The following is a 24,266-nucleotide window of genomic DNA, read 5'->3' on the forward strand; positions in this document are numbered from 1 at the left end:
GATAACCCTTAAATTATGACCCTTATGAATGTGTACGGTCTAAAAAAGTTAACAAATGAAGTTAAATTTACTTTTAAATTACACTTTTTGTTAAAATCAAATGGAATAGGCTAGGCCTATAAGAACATCTGATATAATTCAAACCGATATTTTACTTTAAAAAGAAGACCGTGTTTAGAAATTATGCTCACAAACCTGACATTTTAGGCATCAGATATTTTCTTTTAATTTCAAGACGTTTTCAAATTTGCATGAAGCCTGCAACATATAGCTACCTAGCCTTAACAAAGACTGTCAAATTAGATTTTTTCTTTCATTTTCAGGTATCCTTATTTACAATATCACCATAAGAAATGCACAGCTGGATAATGAATAATCAAACCTAGTACTATTGCACACCACTAACCTACATTTGCATATTTAACATAGCGCATCTCGGCTTATTTTCCACTCACTTATCCTTGACATAGTTTGATTCCTGACTCCAGTCATTATCTGAGCACAGAGGAACATCGCTTGTGATGGTTTAGTACCAGGTAAGGGTGTGAATGAGTACAACCATAGCAACGCGATTGGTGTAGTTGTTTGGTGACATTGGGACGCGGGGTAAAGGACTAGGCAACTGCCAACGTCTGCGCTTTCGCAATCTGGCTGCGTCAGGGTTCACCTCAAAGCACCGCTGTCATGGACGAAGCGGAGGACGGCGATGAAGACCACAAAGAAACTCGCAGGGGCGACATTGACTCTTCCTCCAAGATGAAGAATGTAACGCCAGGAGGGGGAGCAACGGCAGCGGCGAGCAGGATCTCCAACAACAACTTCGCCTCCGTCTCCTGTGGACGCAGCACGGAATCCACCGCGCTCCTCTGCCTCGGAGATGTTTCCAGGGACAAGAGTGGGTTTGACGGCGAGGATGGCACCGGAATGAGATGCGTAATCAACGGAGACTGCCGAAGAGACGAGCGCTTGTCCTCAACCCTCTCCAAGCAGGAGAATCAGACAGGTGGAGGCTTCCCAGCATCTGCATGTCACTCCAGCACCTCCAGCATGGACGGCTCGGTCACTCCTGCCCCGACCGCCGCTGCTGCTCCCGCTGAAAAGAAGGACTCGAGAGTTTCCTTCTCCAGCGCTCCGCCGGCCCATGGACCGACCTCGAACCAGCAGCAACAGCCGGGCAATTCTGTCAGCTTTCCCAAGCCTGAGGATGGCCAGATCTCGGCAGATGATGCGGAAGCCAGGGACAACCAAACTTACATGCAGAGGCAGTTTAGCTCCATGCTACAGCCCGGGGTCAACAAATTCTCACTGCGTATGTTTGGGAGTCAAAAGGCAGTGGAGAAGGAACAGGAACGAGTCAAATCCGCTGGCAATTGGATTATTCATCCGTACAGTGATTTCAGGTAGGCATGATGGAGTGACACCAGTGGAGACTCAATACCTTGTTGCAAATGCTCATGTTTGAATACAATAAAAAAAAAGGTGTCTTTTCTGGTTAGAATAAACATACAACAAAAACGACTTCATTGTAAAATATATAACATTTTGTTAGACGGAGTAAATTGCATTAAAATCACATATCAAGTAAGTAAATAAACAAATGTACTTTTTAAAAAAGTAACAGAGTTGACAAATTTGACTTTTTTTTTTTTTTTTTTTGCCATTTAGCCAAGGTCTTAACACTTTTACAAGGTGTTTATTATGAATATACATTCATGCTGATTTTGTATACATTCACAAATATTTAGTGTTCAGTAATCAGCTGTTTACTGTATAAAATCATGGTGACAGGGTTGAGTATTTAAGGTCGATCCCTACTGACAAACATTTTAGACAGGCTAAATTAACAAACAATGAGGCACTTACATGTGATACCATTATACCTTAAAAAAAAGTAACAGAGTTGACAAATTTGACTTAAAAAATGTTTAGCCATTTAGCCAAGGTCTAAACACTTTTACAAGGTGTTTATTATGAATATACATTCATGCTGATTTTGTATTCATTCACAAATATTTAGTGTTCAGTAATCAGCTGTTTACTGTATAAAATCATGGTAACAGGGTTGACTATTTAAGGTCGACCCCTACTGACAAACATTTTAGACAGGCTAAATTAACAAACAAGGAGGAACTTACATATGATACCATTATACCTTAAAAAAAAAAGTAACAGAGATGACATTTTAAAGTTTGTTTAGTCAGTGCACTACAAAGTGTTTATTAGAAAGAGAATTTAATGCTGATATTTTTATTCATTTATTTTGCATATATTTTAGCCAAGGTCTCTATCATTTTGTTAGACAGAGTAAATTGCATTAAAATCACATATCAAGTAATTAAATAAGTAAATAAATGGACTTTTTAAAAAAGTGTAAGATGACAAATTTGAAAAACAAAAAACAAAACAATGTTTAGCCATTTAGACAAGGTCTTAACACTTTTACAAGGTGTTTATTAAGAATATACATTTAATGCTAATTTTTTTAATTCATTCAAAAATATTCAGTGTTCAGTAATTAACTGTACTGTAGAAAAAAAATCATGGTAACGGGGTTGACTATTTATTATCGTCCCCTAGAGACAAATGTAACATTTTATGATTAGGTGATTTACAAACAAGGAGGCACATACTTATACCTTTGTCATTAAATTAAAAAGTAACAGAGTTGACATTTTATAGTTTGTTTAGCCTTTGTCCTCTATGTTGTACCACTATGTGAATTATTAAACTGAGAATTTAATGATGATATTTTTATTCATTTTTCACAAATATTCATTGTACAAAAATCATGGTTACTGTACAAAATAAGTAATAGTAACAGGGTTGACAATTTCAGATGTCTCCTGCTGACAAATGTACAATTTTAGAATGAAGTGATTAACAAACAAGGTGGCACATAATTATGATATATTTATGACAATTAAAAAATAAATACAAAATAAATACAAAATACAAGTTTTCATTCAAATAAATACAACACAATAAAATAAAACAATAAAAATAAAATTTAATTTAACAAAAAAAAAAAAAACTTTTTTTCTAGAAGTTTAAAAAAAACTCATTTCATTTTCTTTTAGCCATCATTCATACGTATGCTGATGAGGGAAACAAAAGGCACCCTTTCCATGGAATAACTCATAGGCCTGAATATCAACCACACACAATGCACAATACTAATTATAATTCGTAATAAGGATTAAGACATCACATTAATTAGATTTTTAGTAAACTGAGATTAATCATTGATGGTCAACTTACACCAGCAGCAGCTTCACTAAAGCAGTTTCACGTAATCAGATGTGTGTAATTTACCAAAACATTTATGGAAATCCTTTTGCGCAAAAGCTGGATAAACTGCAAAGGGAAATTTAGACAGGACAGTTACTTCAAATTTCAGAAATGATCCCCTCACAGTCTCTCGGGATAAAGTCTGAAATGAAATGCTTTTAAAACAGTGGGAATACAACTTTCCTATGGAGCTTTACCACTGATTTTTTAGCTGTGATTAAAAAGTGGAGTGCTTGTTTAGTACTTTAGCTCAATGATATAGTTCAATGGTTTGTTTGTTGTTCTCCCAGCAAGCACTTTGACTCATATAGTCTCCTCTGTGGTCTGTGCTTAATCATCTCCCAGGACACAGAGCCAAGAGGCTGTTCGTCAAATACACTGAAAACAGATTAATTTTATATCAAGTAACTTCCAATAAAGGATAATATACAAGATTTTTACTTCAATTTAAGCAGTAGTTAATACACTTTGATTAAAGACAGGCCCATAATCGGTTTGACCAGGATTTTTCACCATCATTTGGTGGGTCTCCAAAGAATAACACTCAACAGTGATAGTACACCACTGCACATTCAACAGGAAACAACTCATTTTATGCAAACAATAACTTTTTATGTAACAGCCATTCATTGTGAGAGAATAAGAGTAAGTCATAAAATAAAACAACAAATACATAAAAACAATAAAATAATTAAAAAGTACTGTTCAGTATCACAAGTGTCATAAAAAAACTAATGATTACTAAATCAAATGATTTTAATAAAAACAAAAAAATAAATAATGAATACAATACAAGATGAAATAATAATAATAATAATTATATAACCTTGAAACCCCAAAATTATAAAATTAATCAACAATACCAAAAATCAATATTAAAGCAATTAAATGAAACTATATAAAGGACTAATGTTTATAAATGATTATAAAACAAATTTAAGCAAATGAAAATACAAAACAAAAGTATACTTGCTCTCTTGACGGTACACATGGTTGCTACTGAAATAGATCCATAATAATGTCAATAATAATAATTATTATTATTATTTTAAGAATAAGAAAGAAATAAGAAAGCATTATCTTATGTAAGATACTCAGTTAAAAGTTGAAATAAATATTTTAGATATATAATAAAAACCAAGTGCTCTGTCTCATAAAAGAAAAGATTCATTTTTTTCCCCAAAGATCAGCATCATTATGAGGATGCAGTGCCTCGTCTATGCTTTTACGCATTCTGGTGTTAATGTGCATTCATAAAAAAGAAAATATATTATGGATGTGTACAAGCTAGTCTTCGTATTTATTTACAGTCACACATTGCAGTGCAGACCAGGGATCTATTATTGTTTTCAGAGAGAAGACGAACTGAGCACTGCATTTAAATGCGAAGAGAGCATTATGTGATGGAGCTCATATTATTATTAGAACGCAGCAGCTACAGCTGCATTGTTTGCTTGAGAAAGCTCATTTATGATCGCTTCAGAAGTTTTGCTTTGAGTACCACAGACAACTCGGCAATCATTTCGCCTTATAAATCACTGATACACCTTAAGAGAAGCTTCTTAGATTTTAATGTGCATGTAAACCTTAATTCACCTTCTCAAGATCTCAAAAATAAGCTATCATCCTGCTTTGTTCCATGTATCTGTTTCTTAGCGTCCTTGTGATGACCTTGCATAGGTTGAGGTAACTATTATTATTTGGTACAATATTTCACAATATTGATCTCAACCAACAGGCACTATATCAAACGAATGCTGTTTTATTACACCCACATCGCCTCTCTTCTCGTGCGCATGCAGCGTGTTTGTTGAGGCTAGGGTTATTTATAGGGAGTATCCCAGTCTCAACGAACACATTTTTTATTATAAGGGTGTGCCTTTTATACCAAATGCATTTAAAAAGCATGGTAGACCAACATATTGCAACAAAAATGAGAATTATTTATTCATATTCATTTAGTAATAAGCTAAATTATTAACTTACCTTGATTGCTGTGATGTTCTCAAATGTCAATATATTTTATACCACACATTTTGTTTGAGACACTGACATGCCTATTATTAGTGTAGTCTGCATAAAATAAAATAATTCATATATTTCTGTGGCATTTTTGTGCATGCATTTAAGCATATGTCCTGTAAATTAATTCACATATCTGTTCCTTCACACTCCTTTCATTCTCCACACAGGTTCTACTGGGATTTCACAATGCTCATGTTTATGGTGGGCAACTTGATTATCATTCCTGTGGGCATCACCTTCTTCAAAGAGGAAACCACCACCCCTTGGATTATCTTCAACGTTGTGTCCGACACGTTCTTTCTCATGGACCTGGTACTGAACTTCCGCACAGGCATAGTCTACGAAGACAACACTGAGATAATACTTGACCCTGAAAAGATCAAGATGAAGTACCTGAAGACGTGGTTTGTGGTGGACTTCGTCTCATCCATCCCGGTGGATTATATCTTTCTCATCGTAGAGAAAGGCATTGACTCTGAGGTTTACAAGACGGCCAGAGCGTTGCGGATTGTGCGTTTCACCAAGATCCTCAGTTTACTGCGACTTCTTAGACTATCCCGACTGATTCGTTACATCCATCAATGGGAAGAGGTAAGATGAGTGCCGTTGCTGTTTGTTTTCATTGTTGAAGTCGGACAGGATCTTCCGAATTGTGATGCTGGGAAGAAACGGAAACACCTTTTTTCGCTGAGTAGGTCGCCTGATGGTGGTCGCCGTTTGAATACTAACTTTATCTCGCTGACTTCTCCAATATAAGACATTTTCATTCATGGGATGACTGAAAATAACATTGGTAACTCAAAAACAGTTGATAAATCCAAGTCACTAGGTCCAAGCCAAGTCAGCGAAACATATTTCGCACACATTGTCTTTATCAGAGTACTAGGTGTCAAAATAATAACTAAAAAACGCAACTGATGTTATGTTGAACGTTCTTGTAACTAGCAGTGCTAAAGACATTGACTTTAATCTCATAAATATCATAAAATATATGATATATGGTTAATTTGTCACACTGAAAATAGAAGTCTGAGCATATTGACTTGTGGGATAGAGTTTTCCACGTAATAAATTATAATACTAATGATTTTGGCAAATATTCTGTGCAAACAGAAAATTTGCATACTGTCCACAGTAAAAATACGATGTACCGCAGCTATATTCTAATGAGTTAGTTAGTATTCTATTCCAAACATAGCCCAAATGTTTATTTACCTATTGACGTCACTTTTCTTGTTTGTAATTGCGAGAGGCAGAATGTGATCAATGGTGCTTTTCATTGATTTCCAATGCTGCCTTCTAGGTGTTTTGTTGTGGGTGACTAATTAGGTGCATAGGCTAATTAACATAGTCTGGAGTAATTAACAATCATAAACGTTAACAGCAACTGACTGACCACTATTGTAAAAACAGTTCAGTTCATTACTATTAAAACGATGACTGACATTGGGAACATTTCAGATGATTACATAGAGAGCCAGCTGTTCAGAGTGACAGAAATGTGACGGTTTGCCTGTGGTTGAGCTGACTGATGATTCAGATTTCACCACTAAATGGGACAATTATGCTGCTGATTACATAGTGGTAATGTGAGCCAGGCATGGCCCTCAATTACTGAATCAACCTTGCACAGCAGTGCCACATCCACTCAACACTGTTTGGCCCCCTTATAGCTCTTGATTACTCAGGCAGGGACAAAGCATGAGTTAGACCTCCTGAAAGATATGACCAAGTTGTGAAACCCATTTGTAAGTCAGCACGTTAACCCGATAACATGTAGATCATGTAAATACTTAAACTGTGGTTTTTTTTTATCAGGGAAAAGGCATAAACAGCTAGAAAAACCCCAACAGCACACTTAGTTTTGCCCATTAACCCAATATTGCACTGCATGTAAACATGTCAAGAAGAAAAGCATTTTATTGGCCACAGTAGCATGATCATAATGTGTGTTAGCTAATTAAAAGGCTAACACACATTATGCAAATTTTTAGATTGACCATTTTTAATTTTGTTCAAAAATGCTAAGCTATCAGGCTAGTTAGCTTTCAAACAGCAATGTAATTAAAAACAAAGCAAGCAAATGGTTAGTTAACAAGACTACGAGCTAAAAGTAAATGCTATGCTAAGCTATCAGGCCAATCGCAATCTTGCTAAAACACAAATATACTACAAACCTAAAGTAAAATGTTTAGATGTTCAGTCTATGTTGACCATTTATAATATAATGAAACATTGTAAATGCTAAGCTGTAGGCTTATGCTAACTGTATGCCAACTAAAACACAAAGAAATCTAAATGGTTTGATTGATATATTAATTGATGCATTTCTATGGTTACTACAACAAATATTGAAAAAAATTATATTTGTAGTCAGGCACTGAATAAAATTCCTGAAAGAAATTCAGTCTGCCAAAGTACTTGTCATAATGTGCATACATTAAATTCTATAGAATGGAAACTAAAAACATTTACTTAAGAAACAAAATTGTTTCATACCACCAACCACATGGTACACATGACAATCATGCCTGGTGACCATATTTTGACAATCCCCTAACAATGGTAATTATGCATGCCAGAAGACAACAGAGTTTTTATATTTGGTATGGATCATTAATTTAAAAAAGTTCAAATGGCGGTGCCATGAAACCCATAAGTGCTTCCACATTGCTTTGAGACAAGTGACCCTGATCAAAGAGCCTTTCAAGAACTGCACAGCAACAATGATATACTAAACAAACAGCCCTAACTACCGACCACTGAAGAGCTCCAGGTATGATGCTTCTCTTCAAATATTAGTCTCTAGTCAGTTTTGTGTTTTGCATTGTCTCAGATCCCATTCCATGTGCTGCTACTTCTCAAGCTAGAAAGACAACCCACTCCAGCCAGTGTCTCTGCTTGTCTTCTTCTATCGCTGATTTTGGCCTAGTTGCTATTTGGAGCACTTGGCTTTTCTCAGGTGTGACAAGCCTTGATTCTTGTATGGGAAGAAAGTGTTGACACAGTCTCGCACAACCACACAATGCATTATCCTGGACTGACTCCAGATAGCTCTCCAATAGCTGTCCTGTCCTCTCCACTTTGTAACCACAAACAAACTACACACACGGCTGTCTCCAAGAGACATTCTCCGCTCTCCAGTCTTTCTTCCAGTTACGCCAGGAAGAACATGGTATCAGCTTGGCACATTACTTTCATCATTCACAGACATGTTCTGTATTGAATCTAATCTGACAGGATGAAGTTTGTAGGATGTACTAAACTCACTGCGTAAAGCTTTGGCAAACCTGGTCTCAATGCGATATGTGTGCTCGTATTCACAAATCTAGAGGTCACAAATAATCTTCAGGTCAAAAGGGTTTTGAAACAGTACTTTGTCAAGGGAATCCTTCCAAAAATTCAATATGAGAAGATGGATTACCTGTGTCTCTGTTTCAGAGTTCTGATAATTTGATCTGGATTGCCCTAGAAAGCCCTTCCCTTCTGCTAAATGTAATGCTTCTCTTATCTTGACTGACAGATCTTTCACATGACCTATGACCTGGCCAGTGCGGTGATGCGCATCATCAATCTGATTGGCATGATGCTGCTTTTGTGCCACTGGGATGGCTGTCTGCAGTTCTTGGTGCCCATGTTGCAGGACTTCCCTTCAGACTGTTGGGTGTCTCTTAACAAGATGGTGGTAAGTCTTGCCTTCTAACTTGCCTTGGTCCCAAAAACTCTCCCAAATAGCAAGTTCAAGTTTTGTAGCCCAAAGTTCAAGTACTATTATCTAAAGTTACACACAAAAATAGGAATGAGCCATTTGCTGAGTCCAGGAACTGAATCTTGGACTCAGCAAATGGCTCTGTAGAAGGTCACTCTGAGTCCTCCAATTATGCCTGAACAATTCCACACAATAAGCAAATCACAAAGCCAAAGCTTCCACTGATGTCATCAGTGTTTGACAGTGTTAATCACATGGGCACATTGGGGAGCCGACTCCATTACCTGCTCTTCTCACTTTCCCAAGTCAGCCCGGCACTTTGAGTCACCCCTCCCTTACTTCTCACTATCATCCATCTGTTCTAGAAGTTCTCCTTGCTGTTTAGTCTACTCTGAATATAAGACACTGTTTGGACATTTGCTCCACTGATGTATACAGTAAGTGATCGTGAACTCTTGCTCTGTAAAGTGTGTGCAATGCCAGACAACTTAACTGAGAGTATGATTTATATTTGTGTTATGTGGGGATTCACATGTAGGCTGAATGCCACTCTTGACAACCAAAGGGCTGGCTTGTTTTAAACCTTGGTATAAACCACTGGCAACAGTTTGTGAACTGTCGTCAACTAACTAAATTTACCATTGGAAAGGTAACAAACTCGTGAGACTGAACTCTGATAAATGCTGATTATTTAGGTCTTATCCTGCCTGTTCGTCCTTCATTTATTAATATACACTCTTTATATGCTGTCACTTGTAAGAGATCATGTGACATGGGGACAGGTTTCTCATTGGCTTTTGTTACAACAGTAGTTTTTGAGTGCAGTCATTCTAGTCGCTGCCAATGCTTAGCAATCAAGGTCAGCAGCTTTCAAAAGGCAGATTGCTTGAAATGAAAGACGCAGCGTTAAACGATCTGTCTCATTATTTCAAGTGTCCGCTTGGTCTCTCAACAGGCCTGTCTTTGTGTGGTAATGAAGCCTGTGAGTCACACACGCTGAGATGCTGTTAAGCTTCAGCAGAGGTGCTATAAAATACTAGGCAATTTACAAACCTTCCTTCATTTGTTAGAATACAATAACACTTAAATAGGCATTATCATTTAGGATACTGAAAAAAGTCTGATGATGTTCCAATCCAAAACAAACTTACACGTACTTGTCTCCTTCCTGTTTGCAGATAGGGTAAGACCCTAAAAAAATCTTAAGTCTTAAATAGTGTTCGAAAAAACATCAAAGATCATTAATATCATCTGAGACTCATCAATATCATGCTCACATCAAATCAAATCAAAATTCTATTTTGACTTAACATAAATGAGTCACAGATGGTTCAGCCGCATTTCACTTGCCGCTGAGTTTCCCTCCTCTGATAGATCAATGCACTGAAATACACCCATTGATCCCTTCTGATCCATCTGTGCCCTGTGATCCATGACCTAGCATCGTCAAATCCATCCGTGCACAGTTAGAATCCCAAATAAAGCACATGTGATTCATAGGTACTTGCTCACGTGTGTTTTTTGAGAGTCTTGCTTATGAGCTCTGCAGGCTTGAGGAGCCATTTAAAATTCAGATAAACATCCCCCAGACATGCACAGATACATACAGATGGACTCAACATGGCCTGTCTTCATCTACACATTCACAGTGAAGGACTCTTACCAAAGTCCTTTTAGCGCAGGTCAGTTCATTGGTGACCATCTTGGTAATGTCCAGCAAAGCTATTTACTGTGAAGGCAGTAAAGTATAGCTGTTATAGTGAATGGCTCTTCAGACTGAAAAGGCAGGACTTAAATTCTTACAACTGACATATTTAGCACTATGATTTCTCCCATTCGTTTTTCTACAAGTGGTTTGTTTCTTCTGCCATATACAAATCTTTACTTTTACACATAGAAATACTAGATAAGCAATGGCGAAGGAAACCTTTGCATTGCAGCTAATTATTGCTAATTAGTGTGTTTAATATAAGCACAATTCAGTTATGTTTCCCTCAGCTGAATGTAGACTCGACACAATCCTATGCTTGTACATCTCAAAGAAATAAAGCTTCACAGTAATGACTGTCTACTGTGCTAGTCAAGCTCGGCTAAATCAACTTAGCAGCTAAGTCTCGTCAACTCAGTGCTAGTGGGGGTGAGTAACACTAGGTTAAATGTGCACTAAGGGCCCTAGTTAGGCAAAATATAACCAAAACACAGTTGCTCAACCAGATATACTCTAATGTGTGCTAATCTTTTATTTAGCTCATGCTAAATCATGCTAGCAGCACTACAATGCATGTCTGCTAAAACTGATTATGCAGCATTAATCATTTCCTCTTTTTTCCTCAAATAATGCATGCAAAAGGAAATAATTTGTGAATGCCTGTTTATCCACATAATGTAGAGCATGTGTTGGGGTGTTGAATGGCGAATGTTTTGAGGCTATGCAATATCTTTCATTGCATTAATTTGCATACTCCTCTTTGAGAAGTATGACACCACCAAGTGACTCTTTGTGTTTACAGCTTGTTGGTGTTCATGTACTGTAGCAATAAAAAACTGAGAAATCTGTCTCATAGTGGAAGCTGTGACTCTGATCTATTTAAGAATGAAAATCAACAAAAGAAGTGTTAATTAAATTAGTTTCTTTTCCATGCATTTATCAGGAGGGTTCAAATATATAATGTAGAATTTCAGCAGTTTGTGTTCATTCAATGTTTAATTGCTTGTCTCTGTGCTTACTAAGATGTTCCAGTTAACCCAGAAGAAAATTGTTGCTCAGGTTATGCCTGGAAGTCTTGGAAGGCAGACATGTAACGAAGATGGAAAGCAGACATGAACTAAGCAAACAAATCTCCCTGACACACTGCCCACACAGCATGCTTTCTACACTGCCAAGACTTGTAGTTACTCAGATAAAGGGTTATACTCCAGTCAATGTCTTCTCTGTCTTGTTTGCATCTATGCTTGACAGGATTGTTGGGGTTGCAGCAACCTCAGGACTGTGTAGTTGAGTCTGGGAACACATTTATATTTCTTATTTCTCCATGACGCTTGCACTCCATGTGCACTGTAGCCTGTCTTTGCTCCCAACCTGCCAGTTGGTGATAGCAGCCAGGTGTGTCCTGACCTCAACAGAGGCTTCCTCCATCCCAACCCTACTAAGCCACTTCTCGACTTATATCCACAAAGTAATTCCACTGATTACCTATCAACCTCGTTTTCCATTTTCACCTCCAACTCTTCCCCCACTTCGTCATTCATAGTCACCCATGGCCTCCTTGACTTTGATTTGGGATTTTCATAGCCTTGTCTAAACCCTTCTCGAAGTGAATGCAAATCAGGTTTACCACATTTCACAGGGACCCATCAGGTCAATCCTGAAAAATCAGTCACTTATGAAGAGAGACAAGGCACCTTAGCATAGCAGCTGAGGTCTTATGCAGATACTTGCAAGGGGAGCAAAGACATTTTAACAAGAGCCCGACTGAACAATAAACAGCGCAGTCCCATTAAATCACAGACAGAATGATGGAATAATGAATCTGTAACAGGTCCATGGTGCACGTAGCTATCCAAAGTACTTGGCAAGATGCCTTTGATAGGGGTTTGTAGAGGTATACCCCTCCTGAGCCAAGATTTTGACGTTTTGATGTATCTAGTGCAGATGAAGTAATCAAAGTCTCTTTTTTCTGTTTATCACTTTCTCACATCCCAATTTGCAGAACGACTCCTGGAGCGAGCTGTACTCCTTCGCCCTGTTCAAGGCCATGAGCCATATGCTGTGTATTGGGTATGGACGCCAGGCCCCTGAGAGTATGTCTGATATCTGGTTGACCATGCTGAGTATGATCGTGGGAGCCACCTGCTACGCCATGTTCATTGGCCACGCCACCGCCCTCATACAGTCGCTGGACTCTTCCCGGCGCCAGTACCAGGAGAAGGTGGGTACTATGCTCCAAACACACACACACACACACACTGAAACACCTGCAGATGACCTTCTTATGTGTCACCGTTTGTTTGATCTTGCCAGATCAAAGTCGGTACCTATCGTCTGTTTGAGAGGATGAAACTGCTCAGGCCAACTATCCCTACGGCTGAGGATTCTGGGTATTCTCCGCAATCTGGTCTCCCTCTCATCTGATCAGTTGTCAGTCCCTCCCACTGCTGTAATTTGGTCTTTGATTCCTAATCACGGCATCTGGTGCTTGTTTACACCTGCAGCTCTAGCCTGCGACCCGTGTCTTGTCGTCACAAACAATTTTGTCACAAACTTCTTAACTATGCATTGTTTCCATTGAGCAGATCCTTTCTGGAACCTCCTTTTTAAAAAAAAAATAGATAATCATTTTGTTATTGCCATGTGCTTTGAAAGAAAATAATTTTTTGGGATATTCTATTTCAAAGAAATTTGATGCCCACCTGAGTAAAAAGGCATTCATGTTCTTACATATGACAGTGACATAGACAAGTCAGATAAAAGAGTCAGAAGTTTCTTCTACAGGAAATGGGGTACAGCAGTTAGATGGACAGAACTGAATTAAGCATATCTCAAAGTTGATCAGCAATCAAATTTAGTTTTAAATAGAGCAGAGGTCTTTCACCATGCTCATGAAGACCCACTGTCCTGCAAAATGTATTTCCAACCTGCTTCAATACACCTGCCTGCAATTTTTAAGCAATCCCCAAGAGCTGGATTAACTGGTTCAAGTGTGTTTGATTTGAGTTGAAGTGGGTCTCCTGGAGGAGGGTGAAGAGTTCTGAAACAGATCTCAATATGTCCTACCACTCTTTCTGACACATCTCATGTCTTCCTTTGTTTGCTCAAAGTTCGTTCAGGCCGTTGGTTGAGCCGAAAATGTTTCAAAATTTGGAAAGTCCACCTACAAATGGATTACTTATAGTTGTTTCTGCACATCAAGCTGGGATGGGAAGTAGTGTTTCACTACATATATAAAGCACATTTAAAAGTACTAAGATGTATTTAAAGGTAATCCTGATAGTCTTTATTAAGAGCATAACATTAATTATACTCTAAACATACATATATTATGACAACATTTGAAGGAATGATGTAATGTGGAGAATCCCAAAGGGAATTTCGGTGGAGCTCATCAGATCTCGCCTCAGGCGGCAGACTTTCCTCTTCATTAATCACTAGCAACAGAGCTGCTTACCGTAAGATAACAGAGCCACTCCAGCAGCAGGGGAGTAGAACGTGCTAAAGATATCAACAAAAGCCATTCTTTGCATGAGATAAAGAACCCATAGTAAGCTGGTTTTGCCCTCATGATCTAAAATAAACATGTAATGATGTTCCTTTGTGCCAAAATACACATTAAAAAGTTGATGAATTTTGAGCACATTTTAGATCAAGGGGATCTCACTGGTGGAGAGGAAGAAGCGGATTGCTGTAATGGACACAAGTTTTTGCATGTCTAGAATAGCAGGAATGTATTTACACAGAAAAGCCATTGAAAAAAGCATAGGAAATAAAGTTCAGCAGAAGTTTGGCTATCAAAATCTTTGAGTGTAGTTGAGAATCCCTTCTTTACAGACAAAAACATTTCTCACGCCTTTGCAACCTGATAAACAAACAGCACAATGTCCCTGTGTAGATCCCCCGTCGTCCCATCACATGTCCATCTCCCCTGCTATGTGGAAACCAATGCATTGCCAGACAACAACAGATGAACGAGACATTAGCCATTATGTAACAAGAATTACATTGCTAAACATTGACTTTCAAACACCTGTTTAGGTCAGGCCTCTAACAAATGCTCACATGGAACAACACAAGTCACAGAACAGTTTCTGTCAACTCTCTACATTACTGCACCCCAGGGAATTGTGGTTGTACGTACAGGCCTGCTGAGATGTACAGATCGAGCTGTATCAATCGACCATTATGCACCGTGGTCTCTGCTTAGATCAGTATGTTAGAATATTGATCACAGCTTTATCTACAACATAAACTGTACACAAGAAAACATATCGACTGTTGGTAGCGTCATGTATGGAAGCCATTTAGATAATATATTACAGTTCTTAGTCTTTTTGGCAACAATATACAGGAGAATTACCACCTTACCATTGTAAGTGGTTCTGATCTTTGTGTAAGGTTGTGGACTATAGGGTTGTAGAGGTCTCGCATCACGTTGGTTATTACCCAACGGTAAACCACCATAATCCTAGTTGCCGCTGGATATTTATGGTATAAGAGTATCTACTGATGAACTCAATGTCCATATGGAACGAAAGCTTGATGTACGGTACAGGACTTAGGCTTTCATCCCCACTCCTTGGTGACTACGATGACCTTGATGCTTTGGCAGGTGGTCATGGGAAATATATCATCCCTTTATGTCACTGACAGAAGATAAACTGCCTGTCCTGTTAAAAAAAAAACAAAAAAAAAAACTGTGGACTGCCTGAAAATGCGATAGGATTTCATGCAGTTAGCACGTGGGCTAACATTCAGTTCATAATTAATAGCTTGTTTCCACGTGCTTACTGGAGCTGTGCGATTTGTAAGCTAGCTTGGGTTAGAAGCAATTCTGTACATTGTACATTGCAAGCAAACAACAGTGAGTGAGCTATGGAAGTACAATTTGTTTTTCAGTTCAACCATCCCTGAAAGGATTTTGATACCAGTATATGTCAATTAATTTATATTGGAAGGACAAAGTTGATTATGTCTACTATATTACGCAACATTGCATTACTTTTTTGATGACGTCTGTTAGGAAGCTTACACAGGTTAATCTGACATCTACCTGTCCAGAGGTTTAGTGTAGGTCACCAGATGTGTATCTTATCTTACTGATGCTAAGCTAATGCTAACTCTATTATGTTACAGCCACATAGCTTCCTACTTTTCTGCCTACCTTTCATTCTTGCCCTTTTCATTTATTCTTCTATCCAGACTGATAGCCCAGGGAAGCTGAGTCAAAGGAAGTTTAAGAGGGAAGAAAAAACGCTGAGTATCTGAGTATAAACAGACTACAGTTTCCTGAGCTATAGACTCAGTCTGAGACCTGGTGCAATTAGAACTTTCCTGGAGTGTTTTCAGTGATTATATTACACAGACTTTGGCTGTACAGACTTAAACAGTGATTGCAACAAGGTCCAAGTAATTGTCTTCACGTTTCAGCTTAACACCTTGTCTTACTTCAAGGCTGACTGAATGAACCAAACAGCGAAGAAAATAGACTTCCTTGATCGAAAGGGACAAAGCGTAAATTACAGAGTTTGTCAAGCTTGACGAGACAAGCAGGCACTGTTATTTGGAGGTGGCTAAATGTTGGTGTGCATGTAAACACAGGGGTTTGTGATACTTTTTCATGATATTGAGTGTTTAATCATGGTTTTGTCAATGTTAGACAGTCTGGGGGAAATTACTAAGGATTTGCACCACTATTGCATTTTAAACCTTCCGTATTTAAATGAATTCATCTTTTCAGTGCCAGCATACCTCCTTTTTATGTAAATTAGCCTCATTACAGTTGTGTCTTATTCCCAGTTATTTGCCTGTTGCAATTAGCATTGTGCTATTACTACACACAGAAAGAAATACAAAGTGGAAAGCAAAAAATGGCAGTTGTTTCTTTGGGTTGTGTGCAATTGTATAAATCCCTTATCCAATCATAATTAATTTAAACTGAATTAGATTAGGATTTGGGCTGGACTACCGAAACAAAAGATTTTCATGAAATGGGTTTATGATAGGGATTTCCACTCTGAGCTAATTAAAGTCAGTCACTGCACTTCCCATGATTCCCCACCCACTGCCAAAGGGATGATGAGTAACAGTGTGCATGCTAACACACACATGCCACGTCTGCTGTATAAAGCGCCTGTTTGCATCTGACAGGAATTGTAAGCTTTATTATGAGGCATTTTAAACCTTCAGCAATGTTCTTGAGGGTAAGCGATGTAATTTGTCTCATTTCAATGCTATCTATAGAATATGCTTATTGCTATCTAATCAGATCGTTCAAGCATTTTTTTGGAACATCTTGTCAGATCTGTTGAAGAATATGCCGCAAATGTAATGACAACTGCGCGGAAATCTATAGGTACATGTCTTTTCTTCTTCTCAACCCCTTTTCACTGGTCTGACAAAGGTACAGCCATGTAAGAACCAGGTTTATTGCCAACATTTTGGGATGGTTCTAGATTGTCTTGGTTTCTGGGTTCTTTAATTCAAAAATGGAGAAGATAACTGTTCTTTACATATTGTGAAGAAAATCTTTATTTGATAAGGCACTGCTATGGTTTTTAACACACAACAATATACACATACACACACCCACATCTCTCCAAAACTCTATAACACACACTCTCCTCTGTAAAACAAAAAAAAACACACTCAAAAAAACTTATATCCCACATAAAGAAAGTCAGTCAGTTGGGTCCAAAAATCATTGAAAGTGTTTTAAAAATCCCAAGCCATAAATATGACCAAGAGTAACTGTGATTCTTTCTTTAGCAAACACCAATAATTAGCGAAAATACTTCATCCAAATCCCTCCATACGATGGCCTGTAAAACAGACAGCACCTGTCACTAACAAGTGCAACAGACTGGCACCCCGTTAGTAGCTCGAGGATCGACCCAAGGCTTGTCAAGCAGAGCATATGTCACCGCGCACATACCGACAGTCATTATCCACATGCTTTTTCCTACCAACACCATCCATCCAGCTGGGAGGTCACCAAGGAGCATCACCCTTCCTCCACGTCATTATCCTGGTGTGTGCACATGACCTGCTATAGTTGGGTTATGTTGAAATATGAGGTCTGAAAGGCCACAGAAGATGTCTCACCTTTAGCACTGCTTTTGAAATAAGGTTCAAATTTAGCACACCCCTATACTGTAAATAGCCTCCTTTCTTGGTAATAAGTGTTTGATGGAATATGTGATCTTGACTGCTTCAGTGACAAAATAACCATCTACCAAGCAACCAAAACAACCTATCTATCTATCTATCTATCTAACTATCTATCTATCTATCTATCTATCTATCTATCTATCTATCTATCTATCTATCTATCTATCTATCTATCTATCTATCTATCTATCTATATCTATCTATCTATCTATCCATCCATCCATCCATCCATCCATCCATCCATCCATCCATCCATCCATCCATCCATCCATCCATCCATCTAGACATGTTGTGACAGAAAATGTTATAAAACAAACCTTTTCCTTTTTGCAGGACATAAAAGTAATGTTTTTCTTAAGTTAGTTCAAGATATATTTTCATCTACATTAAATACTTATGCATTTAAAAAAAAAGAAAATCATGAAAAACATCTAATCATATGGAGCATGTGTTAAAAATATTCTAGAGATCATCTCTTATTAGTTCTAGAGTATAAATGTTGTTAACGAAAAACTAATGGCTGTTCTGCAGTAGGTCTGTGTTTTAAGAATCAATGATATGCTTTTGAATCATCCGTAAATACATAATTTGTTTTATGTAATCTAATTTCTACACATCATACATAGCCAAAACCATTTAATGCAATAAATGTACTGTATATTTCTGTAACATAAACCAGAAAGCCACAGTGACAGACAATGATGCAGAAAAGGTTAACTACTGTGCTATGAATAGAGCTTATCATCCGTTTCATCATACTCTTCCTGCTTTGAGAACATCATATTATCATATACTCTTTAGTCTATGACATCCACTGTAAATAACCTCCGCAAGAACACCCATACAGAAAATCAAGCCTGGATGTTTAAACATTTACTTGAATCTGTATATAACGATCCCTGTCAGCATATCACATCTCCTCTCCACAAAAGAGGCCACGTAGGATTCAAATGGGCGATCCACATGTTGGTGGTTGAAAATTTTGGGTCAAAAGTGTGTCCTGAAATGTCAGCTTAACATAACTTATCCCTTTTTTGTCCTTTGTCCTTTTTTGTTCTCAGTACAAGCAAGTTGAGCAGTACATGTCTTTCCACAAACTTCCGGCTGACTTCCGGCAGAAGATCCATGATTACTATGAGCACAGATACCAGGGAAAGATGTTTGACGAGGAAAGCATTTTGGAAGAACTGAACGAGCCGTTACGAGAGGTACCATTTAGCAGCAGAAAACAATACACAACTGATAACTTGCCTTCAAAGTTACAGTAAACTCACTTCTGCATTTCCAGGAAATTGTCAACTTCAACTGCCGGAAGCTGGTGGCGTCCATGCCGCTCTTCGCCAACGCAGATCCCAACTTTGTGACAGCAATGTTAACTAAACTCCGTTTCGAGGTCTTCCAACCAAAAGATTACATCGTTCGTGAAGGAACCATCGGCAAGAAGATGTACTTCATTCAGCATGGCGTAGTCAGTGTACTGACCAAAGGGAATATTGGCATGAGGCTCTCTGACGGCTCCTACTTTGGGGGTAAGAAACACGAAAGAACATCCTATTCATACAGAAACATATCAGTTTGAACATTATAATTACAATATCACTACATACAGCCAAATGGATAAACTGTGCAAAGTTAAACTGTTGTGTTTTGACATCCTGTTAGCGCATATCAAAATAAAAGTCACCACAGAAAATTCAGAAAAAAAGACAAAAAACAAACACTGAGAAGTACTGAAGAACATTACATTAAATTTTTCCAAAGGCAGTTGAAATTAAGTTTTTAAGGAACAAATACAACTGTTGTGACATTTTGGTAACACATATTAAAATGCAACTTCAAGTTAAAAGGCCCAAGAAGAAATGATGTATTAAAACAAACAAAAAAAACATACAATTTTAATTTCCAAAGTAAGGCAGGACAACCATAATAATAAAAGATAAAAGTATTAGTTTTACAATAATACTTGATTATCATAATATACTAAATTTTTACATTTTTTCAATTTTTGCTTTAAAATCATATCGTTGCTCCATCTAAAACCCTTACAGCTCACTTGCACTGGAATACAGTGATTAATACCACTGACATTTGAACATGACTTAGTTTCTCCCTCCAGCAAGCTTTGTCCCATTTAAGATACCGCCCCTTTCGAGGGGCTTGCGTTGGTGATCCAGAAAAAGACAGCGCTTTTTCCAGAGTCTTTAGGGCATGGTCTGGGAGCGGCAAGGAGCAGAGTTCACCGAGGCTGCAAATATACCAGGAGCCAGAGGCACTGAAGGAGGGCCACAGATAAAGAACAAATGTGGCCAATTAATAACACCTAATTAGTGGAGCGGAACAGCAATGGCAGAGCAATTTATAAAGACGAATACAGAGACTCCCTCGCCAAAAACAATTACACTGTACCTTTTACAATGCATGAATGAGAGGGGCTTATTCATGATGCCAGACTGACTTGTCATGGTATTCTATACTGATCACAGCATCTCTGCTTTCTAACATGCTACAGTAAATAAAAAGCCCACATTCTGTTCATAGTATTCAAATGCAATGCATTTTTTTACAAGTTAAGGTCTTAAAGGGATAGTTCACCCAAATATGTATTAAGATAACATATATTTTAAAGCACGTTTCAACTGCTTTTGTCCATACAATGAAAGTCATTTTCAGACGACGGCATTTTTCAGTATATTATTACAATTTGCACCAAATTACACCCATTAAACAGAAAAAAACACATATGAAAACATAGTCTCTCATGATATTAGGTTACCATGAAAATAGCAAGGCCATTTGATTCAGTTAATAGCATAAGCCATTGTACGTAGATGCTACATACTCTATTCAGTTTAAGTGACCACACGGCTTTTAAAACCACATTTGGCATTTGGCTACGTTCGTAAGAGTGGAACATGGATACATTAAGCACATGGTTCTTAACAGCTTATAGAAATGAGAAATCATCATTAATCTCCTCGGCGGAGCTTTATATATCATAAATGATACACTGAATAGAGCATGTAGGTATATGTAGTCAGCGTCTAAAGTTATATGTGAATATCCTCAGTAGCAACAGCAAGCACTTTCAGTTAATTTCTTTTCGTTTTTCTTTAGGGCCATGAAATACAGGGAGGTTTGTGATATTGAATGTTGTTAATGTAATCACTGTAAACTGCTGCTAAATTTGATCACACTTCATCACAGATCTGACAGCTGAGTTTTGCACGCTGGGATATGTCAACCCAAAGTGGGCATGTTGTGAAAATGTGATTTTTGGCAGACTGCTGTTTTTTGCAGGGTTATTATTAGAGGTAAAATCTGAAAGTGCATAAGTTCTGGTTCAGTTGTATCGTTCAATCAATTTGGCTTTCAAACCAGTGCCCTAGTAAGTACACAATTCATGTATTAATCAGTTTTTGAGGCCTAGAATATGAAAGAATTTCACATGCAGTATTTAACAAGAAGCTGTGCATGCCAGCTTTACAAAGGCTTGTCAAAAAGGGATGTTGCCCCAAAAAAAAAAAAAAAAAAAAACTTCAAAGACCCAGTGAGCTGCACCAACAGCTGGAACACTAGAGGAGAGTGCAAAGTCCACAAAATTACTTATTTTAATTCTACACATTTTAATGAAATACAATAACCAGTGCAAAAAAGAACACATTCTTAATCAGTATTTTTGTAGGTTCCTAATAAAAAAAAGTAAACATCCTTTAATCTCCTTAAAAATATAAATTTAATTTTAAGAAATAAATACATTTTGGTAGATTGAATAAATAATAATAATAAAAAAGCCCATCAACAGTTGCAAATAGGGTAAGATTAATAAATGATCTCATTTATTTATTTTACAATACATACTGATTTAAATTAATAAATTATTGTAAAAGCAATACAATACATAAATTTGCCTACAAAAGACGATCCACTTTGATTTACCAGTACATGAATATTAATAAATGTCCAGGAGTGTTTGCAAAACCCTACAGCGAACAGTGTGAAAATTCACCATTCAAAGCGCTGCTGTTCTACACTGTAGTGTTGTGTGTTGTAATGGAGTCATGCTGACTGAATCACAGAAGAATCAAATGCTTTTCAACCCCTGCTGCCATGCAAATCTAGGACGCTTCTCTTTATAAAACTTAATTCTGTTTAAAAGTTGACAGTTCTGAAAAACAACCAAGTAGGACTAAAAATTCAGTATCATTAATTGAACAACTGCTTAAGGAACATAATATTAAGTCTTTATCTCAAAAGTCCTTATTAAGATGCACGTTACCCAGAATTAAAGCTTTATTGATTTTTTTATGACAGGCAACACCCACTTGAATCCTCAGTGGAGTTTTATCCACTCTATAGGGATGAGAGCCACAGCTACTTCAATGAGAGTAAACTGTGCCAACATTCACTTTGAAGTGTGGCCACATTTTCAACTGGGCAGGTCCCAAATGCTGAGCATCCTTTCGACTGGGTGTGTGTGTGTACATAGAGCCTTTTCGGTCAGTGACAGGATCTATCCTCTTCATAATGCTGAGTTTGACCTTCCTCTCAGAGATAACAGACAGAGTCAGGATACAAAGCAAACTGACAGGTCCTCTACAGTTACGTTTTCAGGTTTCAGCTCCAGGGGTGGTAAAATTTTAATGTGCTCTTTAAGAAAAAAAAAATGACAGAAAACTTAATTATGATGACTATAATGTTGATGTTTGGGATACTGTTCACAAGAGAACATTATTTCCAATGATGTTTTGATTATCTGTTTCAACAGTCCAAAAAGAATGCATGGTCAAGCTGGTCAGGTCTGTCTTTTTGGATGGTTTTAGATGGTTTTTTGGCCTTTGCCTACTGGTCAGACTAGGAGAGCAGCTGGCCAACCAGTCAAACCAGCTAAATAGTAGCTTAGACCAAAGTTCCTGAAGAAAAGTTGCTTAAACCAATGATTGAACTTGGTCTGCTAGCATGGTCAAGTTGGTGTTCAGCTGGTCTCCCAACTGACCAGTACCAGAAACCACTAAAATCAATAATTCGGTCTAGCCTGACATGGCTAGGAAACCAGCTAAGATGAGCCGTTTTTTTTTCCCATCAGGCCTAGCCAGCCTTCACTGGTCTTAGTTGGTCACCCAGCTTGACAAGTACTGAAGCACTCTCTAAAACCAACCAAGACCAGCAAATCATTACGTTGGTTTAAGAAGGAGCCTTGTGGGCAGTGTGCTGACATACTGTTGCACTACAGGTGTCCCGAGTTCGAATCCCGACCTTTCCCAATCGAGCCCCGCTCTTTCTCTCTCCCACTTCCCTTCCTGTCAGCTCTAAACTGTCTTATCATAATAAAGGCAAAAATGCCAAAAATATAAGCTACAGCAGCAGGTACAGCCAGCCTTCGGCGGTTTGCTGGTCTTAGCTGGACTCCCAGCTTGACGAGTACTAAAGACCCAAATAAAACCAACTACGACATATTCGAGAACCACAACCATGATATGTCCTGTTCATTTTCAGAGATCTGCCTGTTGACCCGTGGAAGACGAACCGCCAGTGTGCGGGCGGACACCTACTGCCGACTATACTCGCTCTCTGTGGACAACTTCAATGAAGTACTGGAGGAGTATCCAATGATGAGGAGAGCATTTGAGACAGTAGCCATTGACCGCCTTGATCGGATAGGTAAGTCGCCTAGAGAGTAAAATCAGTAGCATTAATATGTAGCATTGTGCTTATAAGAACCATGGTAATACTATAGTACTCCCCTAGTGAATTTTGTGAAGGTGTATTTACCTGTGCTAGAGGCATTACTGGTACACAGCCCAGAATCCATGTGTTTGGCTATCTATTGGTCACATCTGTGGACAGATTTGAGTCCCATCCAAAATTTGTTTGTCTTCAACACGATTGCTTTGCCATCTTTGGCTTGTGTCCTGAGCACATAAACACGTAATTTGCCAAGAGAGGCAGGCCACCTGCCCTCCTCACCCCTCAGCATCCTCTTTCCTTATCTCCCAAGGTCAGTGTGCTGCTGATGTCACTCCCTGTCACACGACCACCTCAGTTGTTTACATATTGGCCATGGAGCCACCCCACTCACCGCTGTTTCCATGGCAGCCAGATTCCATAAATTATCAGTTCAGCTTACGGAGGAGTTCAAACCACAGATGCTTTGCAGAAGAACATCCACTACCACAATCTCACATTCAATCACCTGCTGCAACATCAATGTTGGCTGTTAATTTTAAGAATATCAGAAGTGTCTCAGTTGTTTATTTACTATGGGAATAGAGAGATTCGGTAATGATGTCAATTTGTAGGCTTACTAGAAGGGTTCCCTCAGTAATTTCCTATGGGTTTTTAAATAAATATGTTCTGAAATAAGGT

General features: G+C 38.1%; 1 protein-coding gene across 1 annotated transcript in view; it reads left to right on the forward strand.

Annotated features, from left to right (window-relative positions):
- Positions 1-93: 93 nt before the first annotated feature.
- LOC109087458 (potassium/sodium hyperpolarization-activated cyclic nucleotide-gated channel 2-like) overlaps positions 94-24,266 on the forward strand; it is a 28,859-nt gene continuing 4,686 nt past the window's right edge. Inside the window, exons 1-7 of the mRNA XM_042749099.1 lie at positions 94-1,400; positions 5,481-5,904; positions 8,837-8,998; positions 12,733-12,951; positions 18,965-19,111; positions 19,192-19,432; positions 23,397-23,561. Coding sequence (XP_042605033.1) covers positions 685-1,400; positions 5,481-5,904; positions 8,837-8,998; positions 12,733-12,951; positions 18,965-19,111; positions 19,192-19,432; positions 23,397-23,561 — 2,074 coding nt within the window. The 5' untranslated portion in view covers positions 94-684. The remainder of the gene's footprint in view (positions 1,401-5,480; positions 5,905-8,836; positions 8,999-12,732; positions 12,952-18,964; positions 19,112-19,191; positions 19,433-23,396; positions 23,562-24,266) is intronic.

This window comes from Cyprinus carpio, chromosome B22 (assembly GCF_018340385.1).
Source record: "Cyprinus carpio isolate SPL01 chromosome B22, ASM1834038v1, whole genome shotgun sequence".
NCBI classification, from domain to species: domain Eukaryota; kingdom Metazoa; phylum Chordata; class Actinopteri; order Cypriniformes; family Cyprinidae; genus Cyprinus; species Cyprinus carpio.